Genomic DNA, 12,737 nt, shown 5'->3' with positions numbered 1-12,737 from the left:
CAGCGGCGAGCCAGGGATATACGGCAGTCTGATACTTGGTGAGGCCAAACAGCAAGGACGTGAGCTGAATCGCTGAGCCTTAATTTGACAGCAGGCTAGTCATCTCAGCTGCAAGCATCACTGGTTTGAAACAGATCTGCCAGCTGGTAGTAAGGACAGCTACCACAGCTATTCTGTGCTGTAATGGCACATCTAGATGTCTGTTGTCTGTCCTCCCCCCACCCTGTAACCCTTTGCAGAGCAAACTCCTTTTAGTGACTTTCTTTCTAAGTAATTACATAAGCCAGTTTGATATTTCAGAACAGCCACCTGTCCTTTGCGACACCTTTCTGGCTATAAAAATATGAATCAGTTTGTTCAAAATTCAGAAATCTTAGCAGTGGAATCTTAGGAGGATAATGCTACTCCCTAAAAAAGGAGCAAACTCAATTTCTTCTTAGGAAACTGAATGCAAAGCAACTTTTGACATCTGGGTCTCTGAACTGAGCCATATTTCAAGGCACACTTTTGACAGTATCAGTTGAAATTGCCCCATTGCCCTCACACCGGTGGTTACATGCCCATTTGTTTAAACTACCAAGAAAAATCACTTACTGCCAGTGCTGCCTTGTTTCAGTAGCACAGTAACAGCAGCACGCAAGCAGCATAAGTCACTGGTTGTGACTGTGCAAGAATGCTGCTGTTGTGAACGCACTTACCAAAAAATACTAACAGCAATAATAACAGCAATGCCTAAAAGCTGTACCTACAGCACTAGTCCTGTAGCTGCAGAAAAAAGATACCCCAAGTTCCTTGAGACTCAGAATCCTAATTCTGAGGGCAGTTCCAAATTTGTGTTGTTTTTATTCAACCTCGCAACTTAAAATTATGAGAGTCTCTGTGGAAGGGTATTTCCAGTACAGCACCGTTTCTGTTTTGTTAGGATTTTGTTCTAATCCTTTTTCCCCGTTTCCAAGGACAGTAGGACACAGAGGAGTCGACCGACAGAGCAGCAGAAGGCACCTGGGAGGGTGGGCCCCCGGCCGTGGGCCCCGGCCCCGGGGGCCCTGAAGCCGCCTGCCTGAGTACTTAAAGGAGTCTCAAAGCCGGATTCAGGGCAGGAGATCTTGTATGAGCCTTGGAAAACTGTGGCCAAGCCCTCACGTTTAGATGCCTGTGAATCCGCACTTTCAGGTTAACGCTGGCTCTGCAGAAACACACCAGATATCTCCCGGTGGCCGCGGTGCACCACCACGGCTGAGCGGGCCAGGGCACAGCGGGACGTGCCATGCCTCGCTGCGGGGGGTTCTTCTCCCGCAGACGGCCTTAACTCGCCGTCCGTCCCTGGCGCGTCCCGGCCGTGCCTGCCTCCTTGGCGGGCTGGTTGCCGGGCTGGAGGAAAAGCGCTCCGGGAATGACGCCCACCCTGGCGAGGCCGCGGAGGCGCCAGCCGCCCCTCGGCCCCTCCTGCTGGCCTTGGCGTGGCCTCTCGGCCCTCCGGGCCGCCGACAGGGCGTTACCTAGAGACGGCACAACAGGGCCGCGCCAAACGCCCTCTGCCCTCGCCCCAAGGGCCGGCTCCGTCCGGGCCATGCAGAGCGCCCGGGACGCGAGAGACGCAGAGGAGGAGGAGGTGGACGAGGAGGAAGAGGAGAAACTGTCTGCTCCAACGAGGAGGAAACACCAGCTGCCGCTGTCGGCCCGGTCGGCCTTCAGCTACATCCCGCCGGGGCGGAGAGATCCACAGGAGGTCAGCTATTTCCACCGGGAGGCCAAGGTGAGGGCAAAAGAAGTATATATATTTAAAAAAAAAAAAAAAAAGAAAAGAAAAGGAGAAGGCTGGAGAAGGGAACAGGCAGAGCAGGTCAGGGGAAGTCACAAAAGCTTGAGAAGGTCCAGCAAAAAGTAAACGTAAATCCACTAATTTTAAGAAGAGATGGGCCCACATGGTCAGCACTCATTCCCCCAAAGTAAAGCAATACACAGATGAAAAGACACTTGGCAACTAGAAGATGTTTCCTCCCCAGAGGATAATTTACAGTCTGGGGACAAAAATAAATGGCCAGAGCAGCACAGAGCCCCAGGGAAATCAATAAGGAGAAGCAGAATTACAAAACTTTGTGGTAGATTTCTATGCAGTTTAATTAAATTGCATTCAGTTGCTAAACAATGGATTAAGCCTCATCATGATAGATGAAGTCACTCAAGTGTTTGGGAAAAAATCCCGTTAATATTTTAAAGGCCTACTAAATCAGGCCGATCAAAGTGTCTCCCTTTTGCCTGGAGCTAGGCAGTACCTACTGTGGTAACTTGGCACTGAAATAGCAATTTTTGTCTTCAAAGGCCTGTGCAAAGTGTAACTGATGGTTGTCATGTGTGGATAGAAAATGAGGGTAATATCTTTCACTGGGTGGGGAAAGAAAAGTAGAGAAACGATTTGCCTGAGGTTGCACAAGGATTGAAGCCACCTAGCATTGGCGATCAGGAAGACTTCTCCTCAAAATGCAGATCACAGTTGTCTTTAAGGGAAGGGCTAGCCGTGAGACACTGAAAAGCATCATCTCTCCATGGGCTGGGAAGCAGAGCCTTGTTTATTCGGTCAAACATGCACTATCAGCAACCCTTTTATGAGAAACTCTTCCCTTTCCAGGCAAGGGTTTTCAGCGTGCACACCAGTTTTGCACATGCTCACCTTTAATACAAAAAATCAATAGAGCTGCTCAAAACATATGCATAGATACCTGAATATTTCTGAAGATGGAACACTGACACTTAACATGTAATAACGGAAATAGACGAGGTAGGAGATCCACCCCAATGCTTTGTGCTTCAATATATGAATCTTTCTCCTCTCTTAGCCCTCAATCCAAGCTTTTTTTTTTCTTTTTTTTTTAATTAGAAATGATATAAACCTCTCTCTGTTTGGAAAGATAGTCATATAAGACATTGAACATAACAGCTTTATCTCAAAAAAATAGCTATAAAAAGTTCTGAAGTATCGTAATATAGCAATATTATGGCAATATATATTTATAACAATACCCATAAAATACTGGTTTTAGCTACCAGCACAACTGGGTTTTGTAACACTTGTAGATACAATTCTTTCAGAATAAATTTCAGAAGAATAAAAATTTTTTCAGAATATCTTTCAGAATAAATTGCTGTATCTTGCAGAGTAGCTTAACCTAAGTTTGCAAAGGCACTCAGATAATGTGACACATAGAATGGCATCATATACATTTAGACAGTACTGGAATGAAGTCCTGTAGCCCTGTGTGAGGTCTCTAAACTTCCCGTTATGGTGTCTGGTGAAAGTTAGAAGCCTTAAAATGTGATTCACAACATTGGGCCCTGAGCAGGGAGCTACTTAGCCTTGGCTCCCAGAGAAATCCCGAGTGGACAAGGGTGTTTTTGGCATTTTTCCTCTCCAGAATTGAGCACTTTAGGCCTCAAGGAGATCCCCCTTCCCCTTGGCATTCGCAACTTGAAACTTTCTCATTTCAAATAATTCCTACCATTTTTTTTTTGTTTTTTTTTTTACTATAACTTAGTGCATGTATCTTGTGGCTCATCCCCTCTCCCAAACAGCAGGCTGCTGAACATGCAGAGCGCTGACCAGTGACGACTGGCAATATATGTGAGAGTTCGCTGGTCGTGTCCCTGGGGCCTGGAGGGGATGCGGAACCCAGAACAAAGCTGGTCATGAAACAGCAAGTCTATTTCCAGCATTGACTGGGTGGCCCTGGTAGATTTATCATTTTAGATTCTCCTATGCAGATCTCAGCGTTACCCTGGGAAGGTGTTCTGAGCCAAAATGTGAATGAGCACAGTTAATGTCACGCTTAACAAAATAAGGCAGGGAGGTGAGCACAAAAAGAACAAAGCTAGGCAAGGGCAGAGGACTGACTGTGGCATGCCCAGAGCTGATGGGACTCGCAGGGAGAACGTATATTCCGGCTGCAGGAAATTAGCAACCATATGGTAGAGCTTTTGTTTACAATATAAAGTCCACTTTCACACTCCAGATGACCTGATTTGCAGAAAATGCTGCTCCAGTGGCATAGAAACGGAGAGTGATAACAGCTGTTTAATAGGTTTCTACACAGGGCAGGCCTCAGCCGGGGGGAAGGGGGGAGAAACAGATTTGACCCATTCTTCTGCACAGTTAATTTTTATTTATATAGGAAAGGGAATTTCATTCCTTTTTTCATCTTTAGAGACCTAAAATCCCCTGTACGTCAGAGACTGAAGCAGAGAGAAATAGAGGAAGATATCCTCAGCACATGGCCAGAAGCCAGGAATTCCTGCCTTTTAACCCCTTGCGTGACAGTTACTCCCTATATTGCTTTCCATAAACTAATGTAGCCAGTCTGTATTGTGTTTCCCCTTCTGTGACATGAAGAAAGACCTATGCATGCCTGGAATATTAATGAATGCTTGCAAAGTGCTTAACTTTAGTAGCAGTATGTAGAGGATGCTCACCTTGAGGACAACTTGCTTGTCAATTCTACATGATTCACTTGCTCTGATAGCTTTAAAAAATGCACTCCCCCACACACTCCCAGCCTAGGTCTACTATGTCAGCATTTAACAACAAGGAGAAACAATAGCAAAGAGTTATCAGCAAAGTGTGTAGAGTCAAAATATGCAGCCACCAGGCACTGCACAATTAGATGGGACTTGATGTGCAAGGCGATAAAAAAGCATCTTGAGCACAGAAACGTCTCTACATTTCTGGCAGAAGATCTTTAAGCGGATTATCTGGAACAGGGCTAGTTTTTAACATAACAGGCTGGCTACCTATCTGCAAGTTCCAGAAAGACTGAATTACCTGCCCTGGCACAGGTAATGAGTAATGGGCAAATAATGCCATGTGAATAAAAACAAAGGAGCAAATAATGCAGTAGTTCCTCATGGAACTTCCCCTAAAATTATGAATAAAATTGGTAGTGTGGGGAGGAAAGGGTAAGCAAGGGAGCAGGGAAATAATGGAGGTGACAAATCAGATGCTTTTAAACATGCCTGAAATTCTGTGAGGCTTGATGGTTTCTGAGAAAAAAAGGGCTAGATAGGTTAAAAATCAAACCACTTCTCCTCTGCCCTTCCAAAAAGCAGCCTGTGGTGCCAGCAGGGCCTCAGTAGCACTGTTATCTGAGGGCTTCCTTTCAGTGGGGCCTTGTAGCCTTCTTGACCTGCCATGATTTGAATATTTTTGGAGTACAGCAATGGAAACGGTAGTACGCATAAGACATGAATTTTTCAAGAGCTAAATCAGGTGCACTGTAAACTCAGAGTGAAAAAAAGCCCCCAAAATGCATACTTTTTCAGACTTGCAGTTAGCTGTGCACAAAATCAGTGATGGATTGACATCTTTACCAGAATGTGAAGATTTTAATGAAGCTCATAAACAACTGACAGCATATTACAACAGGGGTCTTTGCTTTTCTTTCCTTCAAAACTTTTTTTGTTTCTTTGAAATACTGATCAGAATTTCTTGATTACATTTCCTTAATGCATTTCTTAGCAGATCAGGTCTTCCATATTACTTGTTAGGATGTAACTGTCAGTAGATATCATAAATGCAATAATATTCTGGCTTGGGTGGGGGTTTTTTATACATGACAAATATATTTTTATGCACACTACTTGATCACAAGATTACCAGTGTGGCACATCTCCAAACTGTTCAGAATTCTCCTTTATTCAGAAGTTAAAAGGCGATTCCCTTACAGGGTAACTATGTCTTTTTCTTTCCAAATGAATTTTGAAACTGCCTGTTTTCCTTTTGCATTACAGTGACAGATCATTTGACAAGTTTAAGGCACTTAAGAAGGAAAATAGAAAGTTCAGATATGGAAAAGTAAAATAGATAAATAAAGTAGTCAAACTTTCAAAAGTTACAATAGATTACAGGGGAAAACAGAGAAAATTTCCCACAAGGGAAGTTTCAGAGATGAGCTGAATACATAAAAGAAAAAAGCTCAAAAAGCTATCACTAGATAATTTTATTCCAGACTATTCCAAATGACACAAATCTGCTAAGAGTAACTCAATAATGTTACAATTGCCATCATCTAAAGCTGTATGTGCACTGTTGATTTGACTATATATATTCTATAACCTACAAAAAGTTGAACAATACTATAAATTAGCCTTTTTCCCCTTTTCTCAAGACAGGGAGTGTTTCCACTTATGATTCCATTTTTAAAAGACCAGTGGGTTACAACAAATATCTTCACTGATGTGACAGAGAACGTGCAAAGAACCAAGGTGTTAACATAAATGATGAGGTAACCCTTTGATAATTTTATAATGATCTTTGTTAAAATCATTTTGTTCATTTTGACGCACCTGGAGACCATGAGCACAGTTTTACCATTTATAATGCAACTTATATGGGAGCAAAGGAATTGGAAGGAGAACACTAATGTCCTCAGCCTGGTGGTTTAAAAGACAGAGCTAACAAGTAAAGACACCCCTTCTCCCGTTCCCTGAGCTAGCTCCTGCTCTTCAATATCCTGCATATTTCTTTTGGGGTATTTGCTAGTCAAACTTACACCAGACTGGTCTGCAGGAGGGAAACTGGAAGGGAGCTGGTGCAAAGGAGAGGTCAGTTAGAAGACCAGGGACATGCCTGGAAAGGGCTGCCCATAGCCAAAACATTTGAGCCCAGCAAGGTCAGTGTTTGCTGTTCAGCCTCATAGCTAAGGAAGCATGCAGCCATTTTCTTAACCAGCTGCCTTGAAAACATAAATACTATAACATGTAATATATAAAAAAAATACATATCTTTTTCTAGGCAACAGGTGACTAACATATATATATGCAGAGGCAGAAGACATCAAAACCAAAGTGCAACCTGTGTGTGCTCACGACCTCAAAATCCTAATGATTTCAGGGGATGGGAAGAGGGTGGGTCAGCTAGGAATAACTACCTATATTGGTGATTATATTATGACAGAGAAGGAGAAGGGAAGAGAGAGACAAAAGTTAAAATTACTGTAATTGCCATGTAATAAGACTGTCAAGATTTTGGAACAAAGGCCACTGCTTGGGATTTCTCTTACCCGCCTAGGTAGTAGTTATATATGTCAGATATTTCAGTGCATAGCCATAATCCCCTTCAACTCTAGCAGATAGTACAGGGAGGATTAGGTGCACACTTAACAATCATGAAAGTGCCCATTACCGTTACCTGCTCCCACTTACTTACTCAACTGCAAATCTGCACAAGGCCAAAAGCCATGTAAATGACAACTCCAATTAAAAATGAGCCTTTTTATTTAAACAAAACAAAACCGAAAAGAAAGGAAGCCCCCAAAACCAAACCCAACTTCCCATCTGGAAGTTTGTGTAAAATGCAATTTATTAATGCAGAGTTAAGGGTTTTTACTGAGATCTTGTGTCCTTGTGATACCAGCAAAACTTGCCTTTAGGAAGCAAATGCCCATGGGCCAGAAAACATAGCAGCCTTGTTAGGCAACACACGTGAGCGACTCTGCCTGGGAACTATTCTGAGCAGGCGTCCCTTAATCCAGGCCTTTAGTTAGCGTGGAGACACAGAAAAAACACAGCTGTTAAATGTTACAGCGTGATCCTCATGCACATGATGACACCTAACACTGGACTTCCCCATAACTAAATGAATGTCCCATACTCAACTCCCTCTCTCTCATAAACCCAGTGGCACTCACAGACTTTATATAATAGTATTTGTAACTATATTATAAAACATAATAAATAAAAAGGCCAAAGACTGACACCTTTCTAGTACAGCACTAAAAGGAGACAGGCTGGATCCACCACAATACAATCCTTTCTTACAAGTGAAGAAAGCAAACCCCATACAAGCAAGCCCTTCCTTTCCTGTAGAGAGCCTCAGTGCGCTCAGGGAGGCTAGCAACGCAGTCACAGATACTTAGTTTAGCTACATGTAACAGTGACTGCAGGGAGGGTGCTTTCTCATGGATGCCGTTACTGATTTCTGGTGTTACGGTGGTAGAATTACAGGCCACAGAGCCATGTAGTGGGACACCTCCCAGGCAACTACTGGAAAATTTGAAATCTGCTGAATGCAGAACCTGCAAAAATAATGAAATACCATTAGGTCCACTCAGTGCTGTGCTGCCAAGGCTATTTCAAACTGAATCTATTTATTTAAAGGGAAAATAAAGCTATCAGGATTACATACTGCTGCCTGTCATTGGCACTATAAACCCTGTATCCCTAGCAAAAGTCCTCCTTGATGGCACAAAGAATCTCTCATTGCTTCCTTTTCAACATTTATCCACAGGTGAGGGGAACAGGAGGAAATGGTTTTATCTTTCAGCCTGCCACACTTCTTGACTGTTGATTTTTGTCCTGGTGTAGTTAAAAGATGGTGTATTGAATAGCTTTTAATGGGGTGGAGGCAGCAAGGGAAGAGGGAGTGCGAGTTGAGGGGAGAATAGTTGTTTTGGAATGGGGGTTTCTGCTTTATTTGAAGAAAGGGTTTGCAGCATCCTCCCAGCAGTCGCTGATCTAGAGATTGCACCTGAACTGTGCTGTGGGCTCTGTCTTTTGATGCTCCTTGCAGATATTATTTATATCATAATACTAGGTAAACACACTGGGAGCCAAGGCTCGTTGTTTTAGCCGCTGCGCAAACACACACACACACAGTCTGATATCCTTTGGCTAGGGAAAGAAAAACAAACAGATCCTGTCTTTCCCTTCTGCCTCCAGAGCTCCCTGGTGCTGTAGCACAGGAAGGAGTTGCAGATTGCAGATAGTGATTGCACACTCACTTAAAGAGCAGTTTACTCAGCACAGGCTGAAAAATAATCTTTTTTGGGTTGGGTTATTTTTCAACAAGTTCGCTTCCCATCATCACAGAACATTACTTTCATAATCTTACAGCTACAAGCATTTTTAGTAAAACCTTTCATTCTGCAAAAATCCAGTAGCATAAGGTTTATATTATTCATGGAAAGGCTGCATGGCCCAGTGGTTACTCAGGGGGTTTTTTATGCTTAGATTTTTTTCAGGCAGTGGTTTCACTGACTTGTGCAAGCAGAGTATGTGTTCCTGTAGTAGAGTACACAGATTAAATCCATTTTATTTCTCAGATGAATTGAGCAAGTCAGTGCACAATGAAAATACAAATAAAAACGAAAAAAAAAATCTGTGCCACTTTCCAGTAATATAGTATTTAGTTTGCCAGTAATCACATGGTAATCACCACATGTGTATATAAAAAAAATCAGTCCACAGTAATTCAGGGCACAACTCCGTATCTTATCATATTATCAGCCAGTGATATATTCATGTTTTATTAATATGCCTAAAAAACTAGGTCAAGGATGGAACCATAAGAGTGCAGTTCACTGCTAAATAAATATACCTCCCTATAGCAGATGCTGTACAGTTCTATTGTTTTAGCCCAGGCCACAGCACAGTTAGCAGTAACTGCCTAGTATTTGCTCTGTGATTCTCTTTTAAGGAGAATTTTGTATTTTCACAGGAAACGGCAAGACTTGTCGCTGTTTTGTCATCCTCAGATTATGGGAGACGCATAAAAAAAGCCCATAGAGCAGCTGATAAGAGATCACGCCAGGATTAATCACGTGCAGGCAGAATTCTACAGGAAAAATGGAATCACCTGCTTACTGGAAAAACCTTCTCCAAGCCTGGATCCATGCTAAATCTCTTGTAACTGTCATTGCCAGCAACACTTATGTGGTGTAAAAAAAAAAATGTACATCAAAAAAGAAAATAGTGCTTTTGCCTTTCCCTCTACTATTTTAGTTAATGAGAGTGGTTTGGAATAAAAAAGCATGAAATAGCATCTGTACTTTTCCTCATGCTAATTCAAAATGTATCTCTTCTTACAGTCTCATTAAAATCTTGTGAAGAGCATCGCAAGAACTGAACGTTTTCGGAAGCAACACTTGAAACAAGGGACCTGTTGGGTCAACAGCTCTCCCTGTGCTATTTCAGGCAGTGATTCTACATAACTCTGTTCACAGACTTAACATTTAAGCACACTTGCTCCTTAGGGTATCTGGTAACTGATTTCTTAATCTTCAAAGCACTGCTAAAAATTGCTAAGTGTCATATGTAATATGTGAAACAGATGAAACAGAGATTCAAACCAGATTTTCCAAAACAGATAGCCTTAGCTATAGATGGACATGTAAAAAATGGCCTGACTTTCAGAAGTGCTAAAGATTTAGCAATTTCAATAGACTTCAAGTGGAAGTCACTCTAAAGGGAACTTCAGAGTGCTTGGCATTTAAGTAGACACTAAAATCCAGGCTTAGCTAATTTCAGGCATCCATTTTGCTGACTTAATTATACAAATGGTGTCTGAGGGATCTGTTCAGCACAGCCACAAGAAAAATCATCTTTGGATCTGTATCCAATGCTGCAAAAAAAAAAAAAAAAAAAAAACCTAAGAGAACAAGCACTAAATATTTTCTTAGCAAGGATGGAAAAAACCACAAGGATCAAGCAGTACTTATTTAAAAAGCATATCTAGAGTAAATGCCTAAATCTGCTTAAATGTTTACTGCTTTGTATCCTTACTGAATCCAGTATTTTCATCAGTTTTAAAGTAATTTCAGGAGATGGAACATACAAGGGTACACATCAGTTTGGTTCTCAAGAGCCATTGATCTTGTTGTTGTTTAAAGCTGAAGCAATATTATCCAATAAGGAATGATAGCCAGACTGATCATACCTGAAGAGAAGGACTGAAAGTCCACAGCTTTGACTGACATTGGAGTTCTGTTAGGCACTTATGAACAGCAAACCTAGATCATTTGCAAGTACAGCGAGTCTGCTAATAAAAAATAAAAGATCAACTTAATCTGGGATGTGCATAAGCAGAAAATTCAGCAATCAATTTGTTTGTTGTGGCATGATGTGAGAATCAGAGTACAAACAGCAGCCCATTCTGCAAGGTGTTTGCCACCTTCATTATTTATGACCTGCAAGTTTTCCTTTTTCAGCGAGTAATGGCAAGGGACAAGGACAGTAACTGCTACATTCCTTTTCAACAATAAATATTGCATCAAGCAAATCCAGTAACATTAATTGAAGAGGATTCACAGTAAGAACAAAGTGAGAAGTACATGTTTTCTAACAACATCAGAGTGCTTTTAACAAGAATCAGTATCAAATGCATGCCAGTGAAGACTGAGATCAAATATGGCCCTATTCTATACAAGTTATTTTTAGTTTGGGACAATCAGTACAAATTACTTCTTTTAAGTGGCCTCCTTACTATATTTACAAACCATCTGTGTTTGAAAACTGCATGAAAACAAATTATTTGAAAACACCACCACCTTCTGGCTAGCATGAGAAAGATGCATCACCAGTTCAGTTTCACCACGGAAAAAGGAAAGCATGACTCATTGAGACCTACCCTTATGCCATTATCAGTTTTCCTATCTCATTTCTTTGCTTATGTCATCCCCTTCTCTTTTAATCCCTTCTCATCCCTCCTCATTTTAAAGGCTTTCAACAAGTTGTCCCTTCTACTTTTTTTTCATTCAGTTTCGAGTGGTTGACTTCCTACTTAAATGCTCAGTTGCTAGCGTCAAATGAGTACCTTGATGATTTCTTTTGTATTAGGGAGAAGTTCCTTGTAAAAGCCTGCAGACACCTTTCATTTGTTCTCCCTCAATTTCTTTTGCTAGGATGACAACTAGTAGGGTACTGATGTGTTATAAGCTTCCTATTACACTAGCAGAAAATATCTCATGACTTCTTTGTACTCCCTCATCTGTCAGCGCTGACATACTATGAGTAAGGGTTTCACAAGTACAATGAATTAACGTGAAAAGAATGTATGGTAGGACACAATGTAAATCATATTCTAGATCTGGATGCTGCATCCAAAAATCTCCAGGTGTTGCTGGGACAACTGACAGACGTGCAATTCACAAATTATTAACAGTAGCCTTGAAGGGAAAAAGTCATGTTCTACTTCTACTGATGAAATATATGGAACTTGAAGGATGTATAAGTTTTATGTATTTTTTTAATATCAAATCAAAATAGTTAGAATCAAACTGGGTGATGCAGTAAGTCTGCTTTGCTACTCATAAATAATAATTCCTCACAGGGTGACAAGCATAATCTAATCTGAAAAAGTAGTATTTTGATCTTTATGTGACAGTTCATCAAGTACATGCTATATGATCAGAATTAAGCTTTGTTGCTTCCCCTTTAACCATCTGTAAACTAATGTGCTGACTCAAGTCAGGGTATGTTTTTCCCAGCTGAAGTGGTTACTGCTTCCAGTTCTTCATTCCACCCTTCTGCCAGAATTTATACTCATGCATAAGAAATGACAATATAGGACATATTTCTGCTTCTGAGCTTTAAAGTGTTAATGTGCTAAACCATCAGTTTCAGTTTAGACTGGTATAGCAGGCTGTAAACTGAAGCAACTCTGGAGTGCCTGCATGACCCCACATAGCCAATTTAGCTGAAACTGCCACCAAACACATCTGAATACTACAAATAGCACATATCCAGAACCTAGGGCACACTCCCACAAACAGCTGTGAAAGTCCACTACCCTTTGGCAGCTGTCCTTTTACAAAGCAAAGTGAATCTTTTTTAAGCTCTTTCTTATTTTCTGTAAGGCATTACTATTTAGTGAACAGCACTCTGCACCTTTGAAGTATGAGCAATAAGCCAATACTGCTCATCAGTGGAGCTACTGCGCATTTTAATTTTATGAAACAGATGGGAAGTCACAC

The 12,737-nt window shown here is 41.4% G+C and overlaps 1 protein-coding gene across 1 annotated transcript; it reads left to right on the top strand.

Annotated features, from left to right (window-relative positions):
* Positions 1-1,327: 1,327 nt before the first annotated feature.
* Positions 1,328-9,888, top strand: CFAP90 (cilia and flagella associated protein 90). The gene is given in 4 exon segments (XM_013952319.2): positions 1,328-1,756; positions 6,156-6,272; positions 9,485-9,538; positions 9,540-9,888. Coding segments are annotated over 4 exon segments (660 nt in total). The 5' UTR covers positions 1,328-1,393; the 3' UTR covers positions 9,666-9,888.
* Positions 9,889-12,737: the final 2,849 nt, after the last annotated feature.

Source organism: Apteryx mantelli, chromosome 2 (genome assembly GCF_036417845.1).
Source record: "Apteryx mantelli isolate bAptMan1 chromosome 2, bAptMan1.hap1, whole genome shotgun sequence".
Taxonomy (NCBI): domain Eukaryota; kingdom Metazoa; phylum Chordata; class Aves; order Apterygiformes; family Apterygidae; genus Apteryx; species Apteryx mantelli.
Note: the sequence above shows the minus strand (reverse complement) of the source record. Positions and strands in the feature narration are given on the sequence as shown.